Raw genomic sequence first — 25,953 nt, 5'->3', positions numbered from 1 at the left:
AAATCTTGTTTCTCGGGCTTCCCTGGTGGCGCAGTGGTTAAGAATCCGCCTGCCAATGCAGGGGACACGGGTTCAGGCCCTGATCTGGGAAGATCCCACATGCCGCAGAGCAACTAAGCCCATGTGCCACAACTACTGAGACTGTGCTCTAGAGCCTGTGAGCCACAGCTACTGAAGCCTGCATGCCTAGAGCCTGTGCTTTGCAACAAGAGAAGCCACCACGATGAGAAGCCCATGCACTGCAACGAAGAGTAGCCCCCGCTCGCTACAAGTAGAGAAAGCCTGCGTGCAGCAATGAAGACCCAACACAGCCAAAAATAAATAAATAAAATAAAAATTTAAAAATCTTGATTCTCTCAGGAAGCTCCTCTGAGTTACTCAGATTGCTACCATAGCTAGTTTTTGCACCAAATTCATATGTATCATTATGTGGGTTTAATATACATGTGAATAATTTATTTGGGGATCATATTTTATCGATACTTTTATTCATTTATTTTGGCTCTTCACCTGATTACAGGGGGCCATGAAGTCTGAAAACATACTTGCCTATTGATAATAATATATAGAATAATAGTTCCTTTGTCTCCAGACTTTATAGCCACTTTGTAGCTTTCACATGGAGAAAGGTCACATCTCACTGTTTCATGTGGTACCCATTATCCAGTGCATATACTATGAATATATTGTATATATTACATGTATTAATGATGAAAATCTTCCTGTGCTAATAATACTCCATTGAATTTGTATTAGTTATTAAGCAACAAGAATTAATGATATAGTTCAGGAGGCATCCCCTGTGTGAAAATGTAACTAGTGCCATCCTTTGTATAGACCCGGAAAATAGGTTCATGTTAGGGGAAGCAGGAGCTTTCTAAGATCCTGCTATACCCCACTATTAGGGAAAGGTTAGAAATAAAAATAACTTCCGTATTTCTGTGCATCAGAACAGGCTTCCCTGATCAGTGACAACTTTATGGTCTTAAAGTATTACTATAGACCTAAAATAAAAGCAAGTACATAATTCCTTCTTAGTGGCAGGTCAAATGTGACTGTTTGATAGTCTTGTGATTATTCAAGTTTTGACATCGCTTCAGGAGAGAGAGAGAAAAGAAAAGACCAGTCTAAGGATATTGCTTGCACAGTGCCCTATGCTCTTTATTTCTTTTGCAGTAGGACAGGATAGACAATAATTACAGAGAGAAATGACCAAAGACTTCACATTTTGTGCTTCTCTCCAGTCATTCCATAGCGTCAGGACATGATCACTCTTCGCTTATGACTTTCGTGTGAACCTCCCGGCTCTTCACCCGCAGCTTGTTGACCTGGGACTCAGCAATGTCAGCTCTTTCCTCGGCCTCCTCCAGTTCATGCTGGAGCTTGCGGAATTTAGATAGATTTGTATTGGATTGTTCCTCCTGAGAATAAAAATGGAATTGTAAGGTACCCATACTGGTCATCTTTCTAGACTCTGTAGGCCTAAGGGAAGAAAGGACTTGCCATCTGCAGAAAAGTTAAAATACCCAGCGGGAAACCTTATTGTCTTACCACCTTCTGAATTTTGCTTATCATTGAAATTAACTTTATGATTTATTTGGGGCCCTGTGTCTCATAAATAATCGCAACTCTACTTTTGCAACCAAAAGGTGGAAAAAAATATGTACTACAATTAGAGTAAGAAAAATATAAGAGCAGAGAAGAAGGCAAGGATAAAATCATGCTTGTTAATGCTTGCTGGAAGATGACTATTCACTTGAGTTAGATATTCTTTATCATTAAGGATGAATTTCTTAATAGCTTCTTTATATTGAAATAAATGTTGAATTTTATCATATATCATTTTGGCACATTTCAAAGCAATCACTTTTTTCTCCTACTTTGGATGTAATGATTCTATTGACAGGCTCCTTAATATTAAGTAATCCTTACTTTGTAGGAATTAAGCCTATTTAATCACTGATGGACAGTCTTCTTAATATTTATTTATTTATTTTTATTTGGTTGCACAGGGACTTAGTTGCAGCAGGCGAGCTCCTTAGTTGTGGCATGTGAACTCTTAGTTGTGGCATGCATGTGGGATCTAGTTCCCTGACCAGGGATCGAACCCAGGACCCCTGCATTGGGAGCGCAGAGTCTTAACCACTGGACCGCCAGGGAAGTCCCGACAGTCTCCTTAATAAAAGTAAGGGTTGCTATAACTATACTCATGAATAAAACTGCCTTTAGTGTCTTCCCCCCTGTTCTCTTTTGGACAGGTTTTGGTATGCGGGTTATGCAAGCTTCTTAAAATGATTTGGAAATCTTTTCATCTTTTCCCATGCTCTGGAATGGCTTACATAGCTCAGGGATTATCTGTTCCTTGAAATTTTGAAAGACATATCTGGACCTGAGTCCATTTTCAGAAGTATTTCTGAAATAACTTATTCAGCCAACTTAGCAATTTATATTCTCTTATTTCTTTAAGATTTTAACTGTCTTAACAGATTTATATTTTACATTTAAAAATTACCTTTCTACCTGTATGGTTTGTCCCATTTCTCATTTGTAATGTTGTGAGTTTGTATTTTCTCTCACTTTTTTCCTTGATTAATCTAGTTATAAGTGTATTTATTTTATTAATTCCCTAGATGTTAGTGAGATTATCAAATTAGAAAATAGAATACTCTGATTCATTAATTTCTACCTTTATCTTTATCAACACCTCTTACTTTTGTTATTTTATTATTATTTATGATTTCTTTATTGGACTGTCAGTTTTCTTCATTTTTTAAAATTCTTGATTCATAATGAAAGCATATAAAGCAATGAATTGTCCTTCAAGGACAGCTTTGGTTACATTCTAGACTTATAAAAGTCTCTTCTTCCTTGAAATTTTATTTACAGTTAAAAATTATTCAGTAATTATGTTTTTATTTAATTTAATCCAAACGTTTTTTAGGAAAGTTAGTTTTTTAACATTTAAGTGCTCGGAAATTTTTGTTTATATGTTCTCATTACTTTACAACTTTATCACACTGTGGCTAGAGAATGTGGCCTGTATTATTTCTGCTTTGAAATTTTTTGAGGTTTCTTTGTGGGTTGAATGTTAACTTTAAAAATCAATCTATTAATATTACAGATAGTAAGCAATAAGTTAAAAAATGTGCAAACATTTTTAAGAAGTACACAGACTTCTATGAAGCAAACAGCTTATTTACTACAAGAAGTAAATAGTAAATCTAATTATTTATTTATTAGTTTTTCTTAACAGAGGACTTCTCCCTTCCCTCTGTCTTAAGGATACTTACAGCCTCCTCAGCTTGTCTCTTGTAAGATTTCACTTTTGCCTGAAGTTTATCTACCAAGTCCTGAAGCCTGAGTATATTTTTCCGATCTTCTTCCGTCTGAAAGATGATAAAAACCACAGGGCCTTACTTCAAAAGCACATGACTGTTGTATCATCTCATGTGACTGTTTCCTGTATATGCAAGGAGTGCTTAGCTGATAAAAACTGTTGCTGTACCTGGTAGGTGAGTTCCTTCACTCTCCTCTCATGTTTCCGAAGACCCTTGACAGCTTCCGCACTACGCTTTTGCTCACTCTCGACCTCTCCTTCCAGCTCACGCACCTGCGAATAAGTAGGCTCTTAAGAACTTTGATCCAGTAAGGCATTGGGAACAAATGGAAATAGATAGATATTGAGAGACCCACCCTGGCCTCCAGCTTCTGGATCTGCTTCTTCCCGCCCTTCAGGGCCAGCTGCTCAGCCTCGTCCAGGCGGTGCTGCAGGTCCTTCACCGTCTGCTCCAGGTTCTTCTTCATCCGCTCCAGGTGGGCGCTGGTGTCCTGCTCCTTCTTCAGCTCCTCGGCCATCATGGCTGCCTAATTAGCAGTAAAACAAAACCAGTAGAGAGAGCTGAGACAGCCCATCAAGATTCTAACTTGACCACCCCCGTGTGGTCCTCTGCTCACGTCAGTGATGGCCTTCTTGGCCTTCTCTTCTGCATTGCGAGCCTCTTGGATAATGTCCTCCATCTCTCCCTGGATTTGGGAGATGTCTGTCTCCAGCTTCTTTTTCGTGTTGATCAGGCTGGTGTTCTGGTTAAAATATCAAATTTGGAAATACTAAGTACATGAGAGCAAAATTACAATGTCCAATGTTCTAATGAACCCACAAACTAATTAATTAAGGTAACTAATTAGTATCCCTTCTCGTTCCATAAATTATCTGAGTTGACAGTATACTTTTACAAGACAGTCAACTCTGAATGTCACAGTTCATATAAACAAAAATATTGTTAATCCAAAGATATTACATATTTTAAACTTTAACCTCCATAAAACATTATGAATAAATTTTTAGATAGTACTAAGATTTGAGCAAGAATTTCATTTTCAGTCCACTGTAGTTTTGACTTTTATGTTATACTCACCTGGGTGTGCAGGAGCTGGACGCGCTCGCTGGCGTCCAGGAGCTCCTGCTCTGCCATCTTCCTGCTCCTCTCCGTCTGCTCCAGGGTGGCCCGCAGCTCCTCGATCTCGGCCTGCAGCAGGTTGGCTCTGCGCTCCACGATCGCCAGCTGCTCCTTCAGGTCCTCTTGGCCCCGGAGAGCATCATCCAGGTGGAGCTGGGTATCCTGTGGAATGGATGATCATTGAGACACCTTGTTCTCAGGGCTGCAGTCACCCCAACTTCCCTGGAACCATCTCCTGAGCCCATTTACCTTGAGGATGGCTTGGGTGTTCCTGTAGTTCTTCAGGGCCTCAGCAGCCGTGCGGTTGGCGTGGTTCAGCTGGATTTCCATTTCGTTGAGGTCTCCCTCCATCTTCTTCTTGAGCCTGATGGCATCATTTCTGCTCCTGATCTCAGCATCCAGCGTGCTCTGCATGGACTCCACGACTCTAATGTGGTTCCTCTTCAGCTGGTCAATTTCCTCATCCTTTTCAGCAATTTTCCTGTCAACTTCAGACTTGACTTGGTTCAACTCCAGCTGGATGCGCAGGATCTTTCCCTCCTCGTGTTCAAGAGATGCCTTAATGACAGCAAGGGGTGACATTAGCAGGGAATGGAAGCATTCAGAAGTTTTTCTGCACATGTTCCTTCCACTAATTTTGTGCTGTTTCTTTTTCTGTTCAATATATGTGGCTAGTCCTAATTTTTTTTTGTATCTGTTTACAATGCACATTTTTGACTTGTACCTCTGCTTCTTCTAAAGCAGCCTGAATTTCAGACTTTTCTTGTTCCACTTGTTTCTTTACTTTCTCCAGTTCGTGCATACGTTTCCCTCCTTCTGCAATCTGCTCAGTGAGGTCAGAAATCTCCTCTGTTGTTTGGGTAAAAGACAGGTAGAGGTTTGATCAGACATAGGACATAAGAGGAAGGTTCCTCCAAGGCATGAAAATTATTGAAAGTGAAAGGGACTCACGCTGCAAGTTTTTGTTCTCTCGTTTCAAAGTTTCTAGCTGATCCAAGGACTCCTCGTAGGCGTTCTTCATCTTGAACAGCTCAGTGCCAAGAGAGCGGGCCTCCTTCTGAGCGGCCTCGAGCTCGACATGAGTTTCCTCATACTTCTGTTTCCATTCTGCCAGGACCTGAAACACCCACCGAGAGTGGTTACCTCCTGGAAAGGATAGAGGACAATGGTGGAGAGCAGAGGCTGCTGTAGAAACTACCTTATCGAAGTTCCTTTGCTTTTTGTCCAGAGCTGCGCAGGCAGCGTTTGTCCTTTCCACATCGAGCATGAGGTCCTCGACCTCATTCTGTAACCGCTGCTTTGTCTTCTCAAGGGAAGCGCATTTGGCGTTCACAGCTTCTACATGTTCCTCAGCAGCCTGCAGCCGCTGGGCCAGCTTCTTCCTTGAAGATTATGTTTGTAGAAAGAAGTGAACCAAACCAAGAATTATGAACTATTACCATGCTGAAAAGTATGGGGAACTTCATATTAAAAATATCCATTCATTCACTCAACAAATATTGATGAGCTTCTTTTATGAACCAGATGCTGAGTACACAGCAGTAAACAGGACCGAAAAGGTCCCTGCCTCGTGAAGCTTCCAAACAAGTGAGAAACAATAAGCAAGTGAGAAAATGCATAACAACATATTGCAGATATAAGTGCAGTGAAGGAAAATAAAATGGAATATGGCGTGGCCAACTATTCTAGATACTCAGGGAAGTCCTCTCCGAGGAGGTAACATTTCAGTCAAGATCTAAAAGAAGTCAGAGTGAGCCAGAGGGAGATCGGGGGGGAGAGTATTCCAGACACAGAGGGGCCAACAACTGCAAATCCCTGAAGCAGCAATGAGCTTGGTGTGCTTGATAACCAGCAATAAGGCTGGTTATCTGTATAATTACTTGTTATTCTTTGTTTCCTTAACTAGATTTGAGGCTAGGAGGGTAGTGATGGTGTTTGCTTTATTCATGTCTTATTCTCAGGGCCTGATAGTGCCTGGCAAATAGGAGCTAATTAATGAACGTTTGTGGGCTAATTAACTGAATCTTCAAAGGTTGTGTCTTTCTGATTCAACATCCAGCGTTCTCTGCACATTCTCTCCTATCTGCACACATACTTGGCCTCCTCCAGCTCCTCCGTGCGCTGGATGGCGTCCGTCTCGTATTTGGTCCTCCACTGGGCCACCTCGCTGTTGGCCTTGGACAGCGCCCTCTGCATCTCGGCCTTGGATTCCTGCTCCTCCTCATACTGTTCCCGCAGCAGGTCACAGTCGTGGCGGGCTGACTGCAGGGCGTGGGCCAGGGCGTTCTTGGCCTGTGGAGGTAGTTACACCTTCTTTTTACTGTATATTTAATTGTTTAATTGTTAAGTTTCAAAACCTTTTTAAAGTTGGTGTAATGGACTCCAATTAGGGTCAGGTTAGGGGGAAAAAATGAGTCTTAAAACGATAGTTACCTTTATCTCCTCTTCAAGTTGCCTCTTTAATTCCTCAGTCTGTTGAGTAAATGCTTGCTTGCCCCTTGATAACTGAGACACCAAAGATTCTTTTTCATCTAGCTGACGTGAAAGTTCACCTGATAGGCAAAAGACATGGCACCACGTTTTAAAGCAAAGAAAAAGTTTTGCAAGCCCATATTAGAAATAAGTTTAAACTCTCAACACCGCCTTCCAGTTGAGTACTCAGATGATTGAATTCTCTGTTGACACCTTCATGCTCATGTCAAATTTCTCATTTTTATGGTGAAACTTACATATTAACCTGAATGAATAACTACAGCTTAAATTCTCTTTGTTCTCTCCATAACTGATTCTTCCAGGGTTATATAATATCATGCAAAACCTGTTGATAACTGTCAAAGAAGGTAGCTAAAATTTCTAATTCTACATTGTCCCTGTTTCATAAGACTTTTGAGGGACTGGGTTATCCATTGCCCTATTCAGGAATTCGGTTCACTCTGATCTAGATAAAAAGAAGCTTAGTCTAAAACAGGAGCCCTGGACCCATGCTGGAGTGACTCCTGATCCTAAGCATCCCCTCCATGTGACCAAATCCTCAAGGCGTTTGTGGGGCAGAGCTTGACCCAGTCCTATGGAAGTCTTCATCTCCAGCATTGTCCCCAAGTGACCTTGCCTGTAGGATGAGAGCCTGAGCTGTTCGGTGAATCACACATGTTCTCAGTTGCTTTTATTAGGCTCTCACATCACCATATCAGTTGTTTTTGACCACATCATCTCCACTTTTAGGCCTCATAGAGGAGAGAGTTACCAGATTCTGTCTGCAGGCGTCCCCTCTGGGTTGTCAGGTCACTGATCAGCCGCTGTTGCTCTTCCTCCTTCGATTTCAGCTCACTCACTTGGTCTTCCAGGGTGCGGCACATCTTCTCTATGTTTCCCTGTGAGAGAAAAAGTAGAAGCAGCAAATGAAGACATTTTAATAATATTTTGCTATGGCTGCAATTTCTTCTAAAACAGAAAAAGATTTATTTTGACATATAAAATAAATTTTCTTATATGTAATATGATATATTAGAATTTTTTCTATATATTTTATGATTGCTGTCCTAAGTTGACACTATACATTGGGGTTTTTAAAAAGCTAATTGTGAAGCTTTGTTCAGTATTCCAGGCATACCTCATTTTGCTGCTCTTCACAGATACTGCATGTTTTTGGTTTTTTGTTTTTTTTTTTTACAAATTGAAGGTTTGTGGCAACCCTGTGTCCAATAAGTCTGTCAGCGCCATTTTCCCAATAGCATTTGCCCACTTCATGTTTCTGCATCACATTTTGGTAATTCTCACAATATTCAAACTTTTTCATTATTATATTTGTTACAGTGATCTGTGATCAGTGATCTATGATGTTACTACTATGACTCGTTGAAGGCTCAGATGATGGTTAGCACTTTTTTTTAGCCATAAAGTATTTTTAAATTAAGGGATGTATATTTTTTTAGACATAATGCTATTGCACACTTAATAGGCTACAGAATAGTGTAAACATAACTTTTATATGCACTGGGAAACCAAGACATTTGTGTGAATTGCTTTATTTTGATAGTTGCTTCATTGTGGTGGTCTGGAACCAAACCCGCAGTATCTCTGAGGTAGCCTATAATAAAAATTTTAAAGATCATATGCTAAATTTAAGAGTTTGTGAGAATTGAATGGCACATTTTCTAAAGGCATGTTTGTAAAGACTTGCTGGTTTTTATGTACAATGAAACTTTGCTTATTGGGTCATTGAGAAGTTTGGAGAGCTGTGTTCTCCAGTTGGAGAACCAGAGAACACTCACGACCTATGCTCACTGCTGGCGCTGTCATTTGTTAGTAGTGTCATGGGGCCCATGTGCTTAGCTTCTTGAATATTAGTTTCTTCATATGATTAAGTGGAAATAATACAAATACTAATATCTTTCTTGCTTACCTCCTGGATTACTACAAAGAACAAATGACATGTTGTGTGTAAAGGGCCCTGTGCAAACTGACGTGCACATAAAGGGTCATTGTTGTTAATGACAATTTCTCAGACTGCGGTACCTTGGCTTTAGAGATCGTTTCTACATTGCTAGCAAGGTCATCAATCTCCATCTTCATCTCACTCTTCTCTTTCTCCAGCTTCTGCTTGACCCTCTGCAGGTTGTCAATCTGCTCCCCCAGCTCGGCCACACTGTCCGCCTGCTTCTTCCTCAGCGTGGCTGCCGTGGCCTCGTGCTGCAGGGTGGCCTCCTCTAGGTCCCGGCGCATTTTCTGGAACTCGGCCTCCCGCTTCTTGTTCATCTCAATCTGGACCGCAGTGGCCCCGCCGGCCTCCTCCAGCCGCTCGCTGATCTCCTCCAGCTCCCGGGAGAGGTCTGAGCGCTGCTTCTCTGCTTTGGCGCGGGAGGCCCGCTCCGCCTCGATCTCCTCCTCCAGCTCCTCGATGCGGGCCTGGCAGTGGGGAAAAGCTCAATTTTAGCCATTTTATGTCATAACTGTGCCTCTTTGAGCCAGACTGATGGAAATATGAACTTACTTGCAGCTCTTTGATCTTCTTCTGCAGTTGAATGCCAAGTGCTTGTTCATCTTCAATCTTGCTTTGCAAATTGCTGATTTCAAACTCTTTCCTTTTTGAAAAGTAGCAAAGGATAGCAGTTGAGTTCATATGCAACATTGGAAGCAAGTTCATAAGCAATTCTTTCTACTTACTTTTTGAGCTTTTCATCAATTTGTTGTTTTTCATTTTCAATGTCCATTATGGACTCTTGGGCCAACTTGAGGTCACCTTCAAGTTTCCTCTTAGCCCTTTCTAGGTCCATGCGAAGTTTCTTTTCTTGCTCCAAAGACCCTTCAAGCTAAATACAAATAATGTTGAGTCAAAAGGATTGCTTAGCTTCCTTTCAAAGAAAATAATTTCCTTGATAATCCTCGACTTACGTCATCCACTTGCTGCTCTAGCTTGGTTTTAGCTTTGGTCAGAGTGTTGACTTTGTCCTCTTCTGCCTGCAGGTCATCCAGGGTCTGCTGGTGGGCCTCCTGGAGGGCCTTCTTCTCCTTGGTCAGCTTTGCGATGTTTTCATCCAGACCTGCCATCTCTTCTGTGAGGTTTTTCACCTTAGGAAGTAAAAACACTTTGCATTACATGTTACATTTTGGTGGCTTCAGTTTTATGCTTGTATTCCCTAATAATAATAAAAAAGTAAACTTTCCTTGTATACATTTCCTACCTTATTTTCCGTGGCATGTTTCTCCTTCTCAACCTTGGCCAGTGTCAGCTCAAGGTCATCTATGTCTTTCTTCAGTTCCGAACATTCGTCCTCCAGTTTCCTCTTCTTGGCCGTCAGCTCAGCATTGATCTCTTCCTCATCCTCAGCTCTCTCAGTCACCTCCTTGATTTTGGCCTCGAGCTGGATTTTGGTTTTGATCAGCTGGTCACATCTTTCCTCTGCATCAGCCAAGCCTTCAGCTTCCTTGAATTGGAAACAAAATCAAAATTGGGAAGTAAGAATGAAGTATTTCACAATGATAACGGTGTAAATCACCACTATTGGTTCTTTGGCTTAAACTTTTATGAACCACCTGCTGTGTGTGATGCAGGGCGCTCCACATTGTGAGAAAAACAAAATGTATCAGATATTGTCCTGTTCCTTTAGAAGAGTATATTCTACAGTAGATTAGAAAACTTAACCTTAACAAGCTACCATTAATTCAGAAACCAATTAGTGACATAAAAGAGATCAGAGAAGTTGTGTCAGATATGGTTTCATGAATGAAGTGGCATTTGAGTTGGGCTTTGAGAATGGGTAGGCTTTGGTCTTGTAGAAATGAATTTATTGGGGGAAGGATCAGGAGGAGAGAAAGGGTTCCAGCGGGAGAAATTCTGTATGGAGCCGCCACTGAATTATTTCCCTTTGTAGTCTTGGCGGATGATCCTGGTTAAGATGCTCTAAATTCTATCTGAAGCATACAGTGATCAAGAAATTCCTAGCAACCTATGTTTCTACTTAAGAGAGTTGGGGGTGGACAGGAAATGAGAGAGAAATTGATAGATACATTCATCAGTGAGCCTCCATATCAGTCTTTGAATATATAAAAGAATAAAATGTGCTGCATATAGCCAGGTAATGAGTATAGTGGTGTAGGACAGAGTCTAAGTGATTCTCTAGGGACAAGAGAAGAGAATTCAGGATAGATTCAAAAGGGGTGGGGACAGAAAAACAGCTCTTTTCCCTTCTGTAATCTAAAAGAAGGAGTTATTACACTGCCCAAACTTGACAGAAGAGACCAATCTTAATCAGCAGGGAAAACATACGATTTTGTGATGAGTAAATTATACCAGACCAATTCAGTTCACTCCAAATGAAAGACAGTCTCATAAATTACATTTCAGAGTTGATGGAAGCAATTCTAAAATACTTGGTTTGGGAGTAGCAGCAGGCTGGTTGGAGGGAGAGAGTTGGGGGTAGGCAGAGCAAATTAGGTACTGATGCAGCAACCCGGGTGTGATGTGCTACCGCACTGACTATGGAGATGGATTGGAAGGAGCAAATCTCAGTTTTGGAGATCAATAACAAACAATAATTCAATAAAAATTGATGTAGAATACTGTCATTTGTCAGCTCTACATGCTGTGATTTAAGACCCATAGACATCTAGAAGTTCAGGGACGTTTCAAAGAAAACAAATCACTCTCTCCATGCTATCCTCTCCTTAATATTTTATCTGGGCTAGCTTCATGTTAAAATCACTTTCAAGGACTATCTTCATAGGGAAAAGAAGTTGTAAACCCTGTAGTTTGATGAAATTGTACAGAATGGAAGAAAATGGTCAGTTCTAGCTCATTGCCCTGGGTCTGGTTTGGGGGCAGTATTGGGTAATGAAGGAATAAGGACTCATTAGGACCATCAGAACGCTCTAACCTTCTCCCTCTAGTGTGTGTCTCTCACACTGACTACCCAACACGCTGCCTCTAGTTGTGGCTAGAGTCATAGTGCTTGCATCCTGATTAGCAGTACACAGGATGATACCACTACTTACAGCCTGAACTTGGAGCTGCAAGTCATTTTTTTCTTTCAACAGTGACACCATCTTTTCTTCCAGTTCCTTCCTTTTTGCCTCTGACTTGGCGAGTTCTTCTTTAGTTCTCTCGAACTCTTCCTTCATGGTGGCCATCTCCTTCTCTGTCTCCGCACTCTTCAGCAGGGGCTTGATCTTGAAGAAGAGTTTCATCCAGGGCCAATGCTTGACATTCATGAAGGCTCGGATGTTGTACTGGATGCAGAAGAGAGACTCCCTGAAATTTAATTGATGCAAATTAGATATTGTGTGGATGATGAAATGAGATGGAATCTTGGCAGTGAGAGTTGGAGGTTCTGCCCTCCACCATGTTCCTCACCTACTTTCAAAAGCACAGACGAAAGAAATTATATTTGGGGATGGTGGTCAAGGACTCATTAATCATTCCTTTCTCTACGTTGGTGCTTCTCAAACTTTGGTGTGCATAAGAATCATCTAACTTCTTTTTTTTTAATTTATTTTATTTTTTTGGCTGTGTTGGGTCTTCGTTGCTGCATGTGGGCTTTCTCTAGTTGTGACAGGCGGGGGCTACTCTTCGTTGCGGTGTGCAGGCTTCTCCTTGCGGTGGCTTCTCTCGTTGCAGAGCACAGGCTCTAGGCTCACGGGCTTCACTAGTTGTGGCACGCAGGCTCAGTAGTTGTGGATCGCGGGCTCTAGAGCGCGGGCTCAGTAGTTGTGGTGCATGGGCTTAGTTGCTCCATGGCATGTGGGATCTTCCCAGACCAGGGATCGAGCCCATGTCCCTTGCATTGGTAGGCGGATTCTTAACCACTGTGCCACCAGGGAAGTCCCTCATCTAATGTCTTGATGATCTCATCTTATCAAATACTGGTTCCTGGACCCTTTCCCCAGAGAGTCAGATTCTGCAGATATGAGGTGGGGCCTAAAATTTGCATTTTTAACAAGTTTGCAAGAGATGCTGATGGTGTAGGTCCAAGGACCACCCTTTGAGAAGTACTGCTCTGCTTTAGTGCTTCGCAAACTTTCCTATGTGAATGCCACTGAGAGCAGTGAAGGGGGAACCAGACCCCTCAGGGGTGTGGGGCATGGGATAAAGGGACTCATTAAAAACTCAGAATTTCTTTGAAAAATCTCTGATTTTATATTTTAATGTTGTATGATTTTTGCATTCTACTCTAATCTCATCACATTTGTTTTAATCTAAATTATTTTAAAAAATTAATTACTTTCATATATGGGCAATTAATTGCCCCAATTTATATCTATATATATCTACATATATCTATATATATAAATATATATATAGGTTCATGACCAAACTTATTATTTTTAATGAAATAGAATACAGTAAAAGATATGAGCAGAACAGATGATAGAAAATCTGTTCCATGTAAATTATTTATATATTTACACACACATACATGTATTCATGGATATACAGGTAGCAATATAAAATGCATTTCTCCCTATGGATCCCGTTCATATGCGTCCTGCAGTTTGAGAAACCTGACTCGTAGTCTTAGAATTCTGTCCCTGCATCAAATTAGATCACTAAAAATCCAGGTACCTCGGTGAAATTGTATTAACTTACTGAAAAAATTTTTTCACCAATTTTGCCCTTAATAATTTAAATCATAATAATTCAATAATAGAAATGATCAGATGAAGAAGTGTTTCTGCATCTTGAGTAAAACCACTGTTGAAAATACTGTCTGCTATGCAGCTCAGTGTGTCTTATTTAATGATCTACCCAGTAAATTCATATTAGAACCAAATGCTAGGGCAACACTTTGTCTCTGCTTACTCAATGGTATGTTTTCTCTTGTTAGATAAGACCTACACATCTCTATCTCTTTTTTATTATGCTTCTCTCTCTTTTTTATTTTTTACCCGAGCATTCGATGTATTCCGTGGTGATGATTCCTACCTTAACTTTTCTGGTACATGTATATCTCCATTTCAGCATCAGACTCTTATTCATCCCTTCTTACTCTGGTGGCCTTATCATACCTGAGCCTTAACTCTAAGCCACCTCAAATATGCTTCTGAAGGATGTGACTAGACAAGCAATATGTTTGTATACCTCCTCTCCACCATCTTGTGGTACTCCACTCTTGCCAAGAACCCTTTGCACCTGGCCTGGGTTCGAGTAATCAGCTGGGCCAGCTTGTCATCTCGCATCTCCTCTAGGAGCCCCAGAAGGCCAGCTTTGAAAAAGACCTGTGCATGGGCAGAGTTGCAGATCAGAAACTTTCCATAGACTCCAAAGGGACAGGCATAGTGTCTGGTGGGCCTTAGAGACTATTACCTTGGTGTGACCAAATTTATACTGGGTGTGGTCAACGTCGATGGATGCAAGGAGCTTCTCAGAAGCCTTCTTGCTGTCAATGAATTGTCCTTCAGGGATTGCACTTGCATTTAATACCTTGTATCTGGTAAAGTAAATACAGTTTTTTAAAACTTGGTTTATTGATGAGGCTAGAAGTAGCTAAGTATTAAATGATCCATTAAAAAACCCCAGAGCTTTAAAACAATTATTCTTTCTTCACAGGAAGGACATTGTATACATAGATGGTCAATCTAGTATCTACTGTCTATTTTTATTCCATTTTAACTTCCTGCGCAGTTGCAGCTTTCCTTTCTGCCTCATCAGACCCTGTTCTCAGGAAAGTATTCTACAATTTTGTTCACATTAGTGTGTAGATGACCAACAAAAAAACATATTATCCTTGCTAGATGCATTTGCTATTGATAGTACTTACCTCTACTGAGTTTTTGGAAGGATTAAATGAAATAATCCAAACATATTAAGCACTCAAAAATGGTTGTTCTCATAATTATTGAAGTTAATGTAGACATCTATGAGCTAAGCCAGGAGCATGGTAAATCCAGTGAAAAGTCTCTAGAGTGCTTAGTATGTGGTATATCTGTGTTTTAAAGGTGTTTTGAGGCTTATAATTTTTTACTCTTTTTGTAGCAAATTAAAAATAACAAAGGCATATTTTTCACTAAATTGTTTTGCTTGCACTAAATGTATTTGTACTAAACTCCAGGAAACACCATAATTAGGAGAGTCTGACCTCTGTTTGAAGTCTGCATACAGGATTCTGCTTGGGAAGCCCTTCCTGCAGATGCGGATGCCCTCCAGCACACCGTTACAGCGCAGCTGGTGCAGGACCAGCTCATGCTCCATGGCCCCTAAAAAAAACCATATTTATTTCACTGCAGAGTTTTGTTAAAAGGAGGTATGGCAGTCATGCTTTGTGCTTCCACTCTAGAACTTCTTACCAGGCGTTTTTGTTTCATTGGGGATGATGCACCGCACAAAGTGAGGATGGGTACTCCTGAGGTTGGTCATCAACTTGTTCAGATTCTCCTGTAAAATCAGGGAAAATCCTGTTACCTGAGATTTAGACATGGTTATGAGCATTTGGTGATGTCTGTAAAATCAACGTCCATAGCTGAGTTGAATGATCCTTCTGGACCACATTAACTTAAGGTACCACCTTGATAAACTTTTCCTGACATGCAGTTTCCTCCTTAATACCTCTTTCTCCACTTGAGTTGGCAGGAGTTACACATATAAAGCAGGCTGTCAGGTGATTCTTTTCAGTGTATACAAGCACCGTCCTCCTTCCTACCCTTGTCCCTGGCCACCCACATACATCTACAAAGCCATTGCCTTCCCATCCTGGATGGTCACCCTTCTACCAAACTCTGTGGTTCTCCAGGAAGGAAATACAAGCCTACACTACATTTGGACTTATTCTCATAAATACAGCTTCCCCTTTCCAGCTCTGTCAACTTCTAGGGCATAAAGATTATCTATAAGGGGAACAATCCTACCAGTTAAATTGAGAATTGACTAGATTATGAACATGGATACCATATTAGGTTCCTTAAAGCCTAGCTGTTAGATTTTCATTAGTCCTACTGGTGATTTAGTCTCTGAGCACATGCCATTGCTTATTTCCACAACTCAACTAGATTATGCAGAGCATTATGTTTTATAACATTTCCTATAAAATATTTTTTATTATTTGGCTTAGCATGAAAGATGACCTGATAATTCCTGAATAATTTAAAGCTCTCCTCTTCAAAGCTAGACGAACAGAAGCCCTTAGTTAAGGTCAGTCCTTTCCTAAATGACTTGTGGAGAGAAGTCTTTGTGCTTTTAAAAACAAATTCCCAAAATAACAAGAGAGTGTCAAAAACTGTTTCTTTCTTACTCTGAAAAGGGCAGACACGGTCTGGAAAGAAGAGCCCTTCTTCTTACCACCTCTCTTGGACCCGCCGCCCGCCTCTGGAGAAAAAATAAGAAAAGGTGTCATTCAAACATAGTTTTGAATTGACAGGGCTATTTCTTGCCTATTTGTTGACTTCTGTGTTCAGATGGAACATTTTTCCAACACAGGTGACCTCTCTGTTTGAGCCTGAATGAATCTTATATGTCAACTAAGTTTGCATCCACTTTTCAGTGGTACTCAGTAACCAGCAGATACGGAGGAAAAAGCAGGAGAGAATCATAGAAGCCAAGCCTTTTCATTGGTGGAGATGTTGAAAGTTCCTTTCTGACCCTTTGCAGTAGGGCCTCCATCAGTGCTGGAGTGAATGTATAATCACAATGCAGCCTACTTACTCAGGACTTGGAGGCACAATAGATTTGGCCCTGCAACACTTCAGCCTGGGCTATGATATCACTAGCCTCAATCTAACATCACATTTTGTAGCATCAGGAGAACATGTTGGGATTTTTTTGAGCATTACCTGCATCAGTACTTTGAGCCCCAGAGAAGAGGTGAGCTAGAGTCTTCATTGCAGACTTCTGGTACAGCCCTACCACCGTCTCGTTCAGGGGGTCCTTGTTCTTGTCCAGCCAGCCAGTAATGTTGTAGTCCACGATGCCGGCATAGTGCACCAGGGAGAAGTGGGCCTCAGCCCTGCCTTTAACCACCTTGGGTTTTTGGAAGTTGGAAGACTTTCCAAGATGCTGTTCATACAGCTTGTTCTTGAAGGAGGTGTCTGTGGCCTTGGGGAACATGCACTCCTCTTCCAGGATGGAGAAGATGCCCATCGGCTGAAAGCAGACCACAACACAAAGTTACAATTCTATGTAAGCATTTTTCTTTGTCTATAGAATTAAACAAGGTGCAGTGAATAATTTATTTCTCACAGAACATAGTTTCCAAAACTTGAAACAGACCTTCTCAATGAGCTCAATGCAGGCGGCCAGGTCCATCCCAAAGTCGATGAACTCCCACTCGATGCCCTCCTTCTTGTACTCCTCCTGCTCCAGCACGAACATGTGGTGGTTGAAGAACTGCTGCAGCTTCTCGTTGGTGAAGTTAATGCACAGCTGCTCCAGGCTGTTGAACTAAATAAACAGATGTGTTTACTTTTCTGTTAGCAAATTGAACAGTTTAAGATATAGGGCTTCTTAATTTAAAAATGTAGAATAGCCTTTAGATTATGGGTATCAAAATCCTTGGGGGGCTGTGAAATCTACTGTTTTCTCTGCTGCCATTTTATACAAAATCCTAAATCATCATTATTATTAATTCTCTTTTCTTGCACTTGCTTAAATTGACTCAGGTACTTTTCTGAGTTCCTACTTAATCATTCCATGTTTATTCCCATCATCTTCTGCATTTTCTGTTGACACATTTAACAGCTAATTTGAAACCCATTAGAAGCTGACTGGGAGGAGTCTGTTGTGTGGAAGCCATCATGGTCGGCGTTGCAAGGGAGCGATAATTGCCACCCCTACTCTTTGATGTGAAGCGAAAAAAATCAAGATTCCAAATATTATGTACAGTATATTAACACACACTCATAGTTTTTTAAAAGCCAAAATGTTAACATTAACTAGATATAAATAGTGGAATTAATATGGGCTCCTTTTCCTTCATTTTCCATAATTTCTGCCATGCCTAGGTTTTGCATTTATAATTAGAAAAAGATAAACTTCTTTAAAACTATAAGCAGGAAAAATGTGTCTTATAATCAAATATGAGTTTTTATCCCATATCACATTGATGAGAATTAAGGGTTCCTTGCATTGAATTTATTAATGCTGACTCTAAATTGCTGACCTTTTCTCAGCTCTTATTATCTGCCTAAGTGTTTCTGAATGGTTTCCCTGCCACATATTCAGAGCATATTATGCACTGCACAGGTTTATTTTGATATTTTTATATTAACTCCACTTTGCATTGTGGGATTTTTAAACCCCTCACTACAACAACCTAATTCCTAACTCCCTTTGGATCATGTAGCAAGTTAAAGAGTCCTCATTAAGTAGCTTATTTATCATAGAAGTGGGATTGCCACTACAATAAATGATTAGCTGCCCAATCACTGACTTTTAAATTTTAGCATAACTTTTTGACCTTGGTAATAAAAGGTTATAATATTCACAGATTTCTTCTTATTGATGTTTCCATTGCTTTACTGTAAAAACCCCTTAGCAATGTACTACCAACTCACATCAAAGATCTCAAAGCCAGCGATGTCCAAGACCCCAATGAAGTACTGCCTGGGCTGCTTGGTGTCCAGCTGCTGGTTGATGCGGGTGACCATCCACAGAAACATCTTTTCATAGACAGCTCTGGCCAGGGCGCCCACTGCATTGTACACCTTGAAAGACAAAGGTGTATCCCTTGAGGTTCATAGAGGACCTTGAAATGCTTGCATCCTTGGCTGTGAACTTGAATTATGCACCTACCTGCTCTACAGTCTGGCCTTTGGTGACGTACTCATTGCCGACCTTGACCCTGGGGTTGCAGAGGGCTTTGAGCAGGTCAGCAGAGTTCAGACTCTGGAGGTAGGCTGCCTTGTCAGCAACTGAAAGGAAGAAAGGATAGAATGATGTTATTATGGCCCAAAGCAACCCACTTCCTCAAATTAAAAAAAAAAAATTTTAAGCTACAGGCATTTTGTGCAGTATTTTCAGAATATCTTTTTGAGTATTCTTGCCCATTTTCTTCACTAAGTTCAAGACCTTTGTTATAGGTAGTGTTCCCTAAAGAACTTCAGAAATTGTAGGGACATATGTCTGATACCCGTGCCGCACATATCTTATATAGGTATACTTTCAAATGCAATTCTTGGAAATGAATTTGTCTTCCCAGGAAAGCTCAAGGGTAACAAGTTAAGAATGTGAGTTTTGGGCTTCCTTGATGGCGCAGTAGTTAAGAATCCACCTGCCAATGCAGGGGACACAGGTTCGATCCCTGGTCCGGGAAGATCCCACATGCCACAGAGCAACTAAGCCCGCAAACCACAACTACTGAGCCTGTGTGCCACAACTACCCGCATGCCTAGAGCCCGTGCCCTGCAACAAGAGAAGCCACCGCAATGAGAAGCCCCTGCTCACTGCAACTAGAGAAAGCCCGCACGCAGCAACGGAGTCCCAACACAGCCAAAAATAAATAAATTAAATAAATTTTTTTTTTTTTCGGTACGCGGGCCTCTCACTGTTGTGGCCTCTCCCGTTGAGGAGCACAGGCTCCGGACGCGCAGGCTCAGCGGCCATGGCTCACGGGCCCAGCCGCTCCGTGGCATGTGGGATCCTCCCGGCCCGGGGCACGAACCCGTGTCCCCTGCATCGGCAGGCGGACTCTCAACCACTGCGCCACCAGGGAAGCCCCAATAAATTTTTTTTTTTAAGTGTGATTTTCAAACAAACATGAAGTCAGGTGGATGACTCAGTTGATACCTTCAGTGCCATCTGGCTCCGCTTGCTCCTCACGCTGCTTTTGCTTGAATTTCAAGTTTCCATAATGCATCACAGCCCCCGTGAGCTTGTAGATAGAGACCTTCTCCTCATTAGTAAAGCCCAAGATATCAATAGCACTCTGCCAACAGAACCAATAGAATAACTGTCAGGTTATGATCCACATGTTTACTATTAATAGTTCACATTTGGATAATTCCTGATTTGTTGGTCAGACTGAGGAAACTACCAGTACTGATGGGAACAAGGAACTCCTTAGATTGTGTGTCTAGGGAGCTAGTCAACTGGAAGCCAGCGCAGAGCATTGGAATCACAGGCGCATACCCTCTGAAGATGCAAAAAGTAAACTTAAAATAGAGAACAAGGATAGTAAACTTATTATTTTGAGAGGTGGTATGGATTTAATGCAAGTAGATTATAAAATAATGGTTTAGGGAAATTCAGAAAGGATAGCTCTTTAAAAGACTATCACGGGAAAGTGAGATGTTGCAGGGGCACGTCCCAGTCTTTTCAGTTGACTCCAGGTGGCACATCCACGCCCGTCTTTGAATCTTCTTTTGTGATTTCTATGAGAAACTGAGTATTTATCTCGCGGGACCATTGCCCTGATCCCAAATAATCATTCTAATTTTCTTGTGTTCTACTTACATCCGTGGCCATCAATTCTTCCTGATCATCAATGCTGGGCACGCTGATCTCCCCTTGACTGACGAATGGGAAATCGAATGGGTTGGTGGTAATCAGAAGCATTTCTAAGTACATGAAACAGAGCAAAGGTAAGCAGAAATATCCTCTTCATTAAAATAACAGATTTCTAGACAAATTCTAAGGCACTAGGATGGAAAAAGCCATGATATGTTACTGCCCAATGAAAAAAAGAGGTTATGGAAGAGCATGTAACTGTGATTCCAGTTACTGTATGTATGTATCTATTTGTAAAGATATATCTACAGAAAATGACTGGAATGATATTCATTCAAGTGTTTATAGTGATTATTTTCATAGTGATAGGATTTGGAGGTGTTATTTTCAGTTTTCCCTTTGAATTTTTATAATGAGCACACATGAATTTTTACCAAACTTACAAAGCTGTTTTCAAAATCAAGACAATATGTACAGTTGACAAAATTCCATCATGGAATACTGAGTTGGACCAGGCATTGCTAGGTGTGGGTGTAGTAATTTTGAAAAGGAATTATGACATTTCTTACCAATTAGTTCTGGTTTCTTGTTTGATGTGATCTGGTAAAAAATATGATAGCTCCTTTCAGCCTTAAGCTGGAAAGTAACTCTAGACTTCTCTAACAGATCTGGAAGGAAATAAATAACAAAGAGGAAAAATGTAAAAATTCATATGAGGTGCAAATTTTAGTCAATATTATAGGTCATAAGAAACAGAAATTATTGTAAAGTATATCCAAGCACTTACATGTTTCAATATCAGCAGAAGCCAGTTTTCCTGTAGTGCCAAAGTGGATTCTAATGAACTTACCCTTGAAAGAAAAATTAACATTACTACTTTGTTTTTGAATCATATCAAATCTTTGAGAAACTCAAAACACTTGAAGTGCTAACATTTTAATATTAAATCAATTCAGAGACAATTTGTTTCAGGTAGAAAAGGTGTATCTCCTATTTTTTAGGTAAAATAATTTTATCTTTAAAATTTAAAAATTGTGGATAATTGTAAATAGTGAAAGATGAACTCAGATATAGGGTCATATATCTTTTTTTTTTTTTTTTTTTTTTTTTTTTGCGGTACGCGGGCTTCTCACTGTTGTGGCCTCTCCTGTCGCGGAGCACAGGCTCCGGACGCACAGGCTCAGCGGCCATGGCTCACGGGCCCAGCCGCTCCGCGGCATGTGGGATCCTCTAGGACCAGGGCACGAACCCGTGTCCCCTGCATCGGCAGGCGGACTCTCAACCACTGCACCACCAGGGAAGCCCGGGTCATATATCTTTTTAGACAGGACTTGGTTCCATGTTATTACATGCTCAGAGGAAAAGGAAAGAACCATGGTATATATAATGAAATTGGAATGGAATGAAAAAGACTCAGAGAATATATTCACAAGCATCCCATAAATTTTGACCAGTGAGCAGTGTCTGTAATAGTGGCCAAGAGACTTACAAAGCGAGAGGAGTTGTCATTCCTCACGGTCTTGGCGTTGCCAAAGGCCTCGAGCAGGGGGTTGGCACTGATGATTTGATCTTCCAGTGTCCCCTGCAAAGGCAAGAGCAGTCCTTACATGTGGGGCTCGGGAGTTTCTTACTTGACAGCTTGGATCTGGATGTGGCAATCAGACCCACCTGCATTTTGCCAGCAGTACCTTCGTCCTTCCTCTTCTCCCCAGTGACTGCAATTGTTGCAAAGTACTGGATGACACGCTTCGTGTTCACAGTCTTCCCAGCCCCGGATTCTCCACTGTCAAATAAAAACCAAGTCAGTAGAGGTCCCAAAGCTGGTAGCTATTGCAGTCATGAAAAGAAAGCATCAAATCTACTTACGTGATCAGGATTGACTGATTCTCGCGGTCTACAAAAGAGAAATTAAGGACGGTCAATACTGCCTAACATCTTACGGAAAAACCTGAACGAACATTTTGGCCAATCCAATATTTGTAAATGGAGAGTACATAAAATGGCATGGACTTAGTATTTTTTTTTTTGCGGTATGTGGGCCTCTCACTGTTGTGGCTTCTCCCGTTGCGGAGCACAGGCTCCGGACGCGCAGGCTCAGTGGCCATGGCTCACGGGCCCAGCTGCTCCGCGGCATGTGGGATCTTCCTGGACCGGGGCACGAACCCGTGTCCCCTGCATCGGCAGGCGGACTCTCAACTACTGCGCCACCAGGGAAGCCCCATGGACTTGGTATTTTTCAGCAATCCCGAGGACTTGGTGGCCCTAGGCCTAGCGCCTTTGCCAGAACCCCTCTCTCCTGCTCCCTGTGCCACCCCCCGCACATTAGTGTACAGACTGCCACTGAAACAGAATGCTGCAAAGAAGCAGCAGACTTTCTCTTTTTATACTCCACCACTAAATACTCACTGAAAGTGGACTTTTGGGTTTTCAGGTGGATTTAGATGACAAGTTAGTAGCATGTTTATTGTAGGTACAAGAAGTAATGCAAAATAGGCATTAGAGATACTTTTAGTGCGTGAGAAAGAGTAAATATGGTAAAGGTGGTAGCTTTGGAAATAATCATGGCCTTAGTCATATTTTTAGGGAAAGTAAAAGTTCATTTTGATGTTTTACTCTCTCTGAAGGGGAAATCTTTCAACCCTTTCCCCAGAGTGCCTTTGTACCTTAGACTGACTTAGCTGAGACAATATTCTAGGAATAAGATGTACGGTATAACTGTTTTAATACCAGATACACCTTAAAATCTGGAGTGTGTTTAGGTTGGTTCTGGGCAAAGGGCAATAGCATTTAGGGGACCACCTCAAAGAGTGTGCTGAGACGGGTAGAGTCTCTTTCTCCTATGGTTCTGTTCCAAAAAGATGCACAAAACATCCAACTCACCAGTCAGCATGAACTGATAGGCGTTGTCAGAAATGGAGAAGATGTGGGGCGGGGCCTCCTGGCGCTTTTTGCCTCGGTAGGCAGCCACCACCTCAGGGTTGTACACCGGCAGCCACTTGTAGGGGTTGACGGTGACACAGAAGAGGCCCGAGTAGGTCTATGCAAGGGAATAAGAACGAATAACTAGCCGAACACCTTTCCCGTGATTTGTGCAATTCACTCATTAAATGAATTTTCACTAAAAGGAACACTTTAATCAAGTGCTCGACATGTCTTCAAGGCATCAGTGTGAAAACTAGTTGAAAGGTTCAACAAGACAGCAGAATCCTTGAGGGAAGGGACTATAGCATAGACTTCTCATTATTCCTTTTGGGATTTGTCCCAGTGATTTTCACATAGCAGGAGCTCCAAAGTTTTGGGGTTTTTTAAATGTAGTATAAGACATTTTTTACTGTAGTTTAGAAAATGGACATATATTTCCTTTGTAGCATTAAGATCTTCAAATTCATGAAAACATAAATTTGGTACCTAAGTACTCAACAATATGGAATAGTTAGGTGAACTATGGAAAATCTTCTTAAGATACTATGATCCAGTCATTTATCCAGTATGCAGCAATACTGGGGAAATATTTGTAAAATACTACTGAGTTATAAAGATACAGAACACAAAATGATGTAAATACATTAAGATTACAACAGATGGATTTCCAAAATCTTTGACAACTGGTCTAGGATAAGTACCAACCAATCAGAATGGATGCTGACTCTAAACACCAGGTACACTTGTGTAGGTGTTGTCCAGCTGAATAGCAGCAGCAGCTAAACTATACAGAAATGATGGGAATTCCCTGACGGTCCAGTCGTTAGGACTCTGAGCTCCTGTTGTAGGGGGCGTGGGTTTGATCCCTAGTCAGGGAACTAAGATCCTGCAAGCCGTATGGTAGGGCCAGAAAACAAAAAACCAAAAAAACCCTATACAGAAATGTCAGCCTAACATAATAGATTGATTCAATTAGAAAGTACTACTGAGTTCGTATTATGTGCAAAGCCTCTGCAAGGCCCTAAGAATGAAACATAAATGAGATGTTGTTCCTTGAGGAACTTTCAGTCTATGTAGGAGACAGACATGTAAATGACTGATGGTGGAAAAACATTGTCAGTGTTATTGCAGAGACAGGAACAACAGGACACAACATCCAACTTTGCCTGGGGAAGTTGGAAAGTTCTCATCAAAGAGACATTCCACACAGAAGGGACCAGAACACAGAGATACAAATTGTGGTTATTTTGGAGGAGTGAAAATTGGTCTTTAAAAACATTATTTTTAAGTGTTAATACATGAGTTTATATTTTCCTTCTGAATGATTCTGCATCAGGAATGGGGATGAGGGGAGATGTAAGCATGTGGTTGAGATATAAACAGTAGCTGCTCCAGAGTTTGTTCAGGGGCTCTCTGGCAAACCCAGTTCTTGTGGACAACGGCCTTGCCTGGCTTTGGATGAGAAGACAAAGGATTAAGTGCCAGCTGTTGGGTTGTGCCTTACAACAGCAATCGTGAACCTTTGAACTAGTTACATTACTAGTGAAAGTGCAATGAGTCGCTACTTGTAACCCATTTGTACTATAATGGGCTGACAGGGTCCAGTGATAAAGCCCACTTTGGGGGTGGGGGGCACTCACGTAGATCATCCAGGCTGTGTAACGCTCTTTGAGGTTGTACAGCACTCCTGGCTCGTTCAGGTGGGTCATCATGGCCATGTCCTCGATCTTGTCAAACTTGGGAGGGTTCATGGGGTAGACTTGGTCTTCTTTCACTGTCAGAGTCTGGTAAACAGGAAGGGTAACTGTTTGTCAACTGAGTGACCAAACAAAATCATCAGTAGGATGTGGTTGGCTCCTGGGAGTCTACTCACTGCTCCTCCTTCGGTCTTCACTGTCACTTTCCCACCTTCTCTGCTCTGGATAGTCCCTTTGACAAAGGATTCCTTGGGCTCAACCACAAAGACAGATGTCTTGGCATCAAAGGGCCTATTCTGGGCCTCAATGCGCTCCTTTTCAGACTTTCGGAGGTAAGGAGCAGCCTCCCCGAAAACGGCCATTTCCTGGTCTGTACTCATGGCTGCTGAACTCAGAGGTCCTAAAGGAGATGAAACATTTCATACTAGAGATTCCGGATTGTCATCTATATCCATAAATCTATATCTTGATGATATTTCATAGGCCCAGTTGAAAATTCCATCAGGCAGGTGCACTGTACTCCATGCTACAGTTATTGAAACAAACATATTACAAGGACTCAAAGGCATCAGGGGTCACTGTGTACCCAGCATTGTACACAGTGGCTTTTTATCTTCTTTCATCCTTCAAGAATGACATTCTAATAAGAGGGCTGGGTGGTGGCCTCGCATGCTGCTAAGGAGCTTGTGATCTTGGGTTGCACTTGATCTTTCTGAGCCTCAGTGTCTCCATCTTTAGAATAGGGATTATAATATTGCCTTTCTGAATCCACAACCCATGAGATAGAGTGAAGACACTTTGAAAAAGAAAAGTTAAAATAATGACTGAGAAAGCAAGTTGAAATAGTTGAGGCTACTAGATATAAAATGTCATTTATTATAATGCAAGAGAGTTACATTTCCTGCCGTATAATATAAGAGAACTTTATTTTCTCTGTGAGATGTTCATCTAGAAATGCTCATGTTCAACGGATTTGGCAGGGGGGTCAGATTATAATTTTGTTTACTAT

At 41.3% G+C, this 25,953-nt stretch overlaps 1 protein-coding gene across 2 annotated transcripts; it reads right to left on the bottom strand.

Moving 5' to 3' along the window:
• Positions 1 to 1,268: 1,268 nt before the first annotated feature.
• LOC132479095 (myosin-2) lies at positions 1,269 to 25,324 on the bottom strand. 2 transcript variants are annotated; one of them, XM_060082660.1, is made up of 38 exons: positions 25,121 to 25,324; positions 24,888 to 25,031; positions 23,206 to 23,362; positions 22,192 to 22,219; positions 21,994 to 22,108; positions 21,815 to 21,907; positions 21,113 to 21,176; positions 20,895 to 20,993; positions 20,332 to 20,435; positions 19,666 to 19,804; positions 18,673 to 18,791; positions 18,435 to 18,584; positions 17,152 to 17,322; positions 16,711 to 17,025; positions 16,178 to 16,249; positions 15,237 to 15,324; positions 15,029 to 15,146; positions 14,257 to 14,380; positions 14,032 to 14,168; positions 11,949 to 12,204; positions 10,139 to 10,381; positions 9,849 to 10,025; positions 9,621 to 9,766; positions 9,448 to 9,538; positions 8,973 to 9,362; positions 7,702 to 7,828; positions 6,891 to 7,009; positions 6,553 to 6,749; positions 5,656 to 5,839; positions 5,409 to 5,574; positions 5,182 to 5,306; positions 4,707 to 5,015; positions 4,416 to 4,619; positions 3,955 to 4,080; positions 3,694 to 3,864; positions 3,506 to 3,610; positions 3,291 to 3,386; positions 1,269 to 1,421 (listed from the first exon to the last, which is right to left on the bottom strand). In XM_060082660.1, exons 1-38 carry the CDS (start codon positions 25,322 to 25,324, stop codon positions 1,269 to 1,271), a joined length of 5,826 nt encoding a protein of 1,941 aa, XP_059938643.1. The 2 variants fall into 2 exon arrangements, with proteins under 2 accessions (XP_059938643.1, XP_059938644.1); XM_060082661.1 differs by having other exon boundaries at positions 16,178 to 16,251; positions 16,716 to 17,025.
• Positions 25,325 to 25,953: the final 629 nt, after the last annotated feature.

The sequence above is a fragment of the Mesoplodon densirostris genome, chromosome 18 (assembly GCF_025265405.1).
Source record: "Mesoplodon densirostris isolate mMesDen1 chromosome 18, mMesDen1 primary haplotype, whole genome shotgun sequence".
In the NCBI taxonomy this organism is placed as follows: domain Eukaryota; kingdom Metazoa; phylum Chordata; class Mammalia; order Artiodactyla; family Ziphiidae; genus Mesoplodon; species Mesoplodon densirostris.
This window is presented reverse-complemented; position numbering and strand designations above follow the sequence as displayed.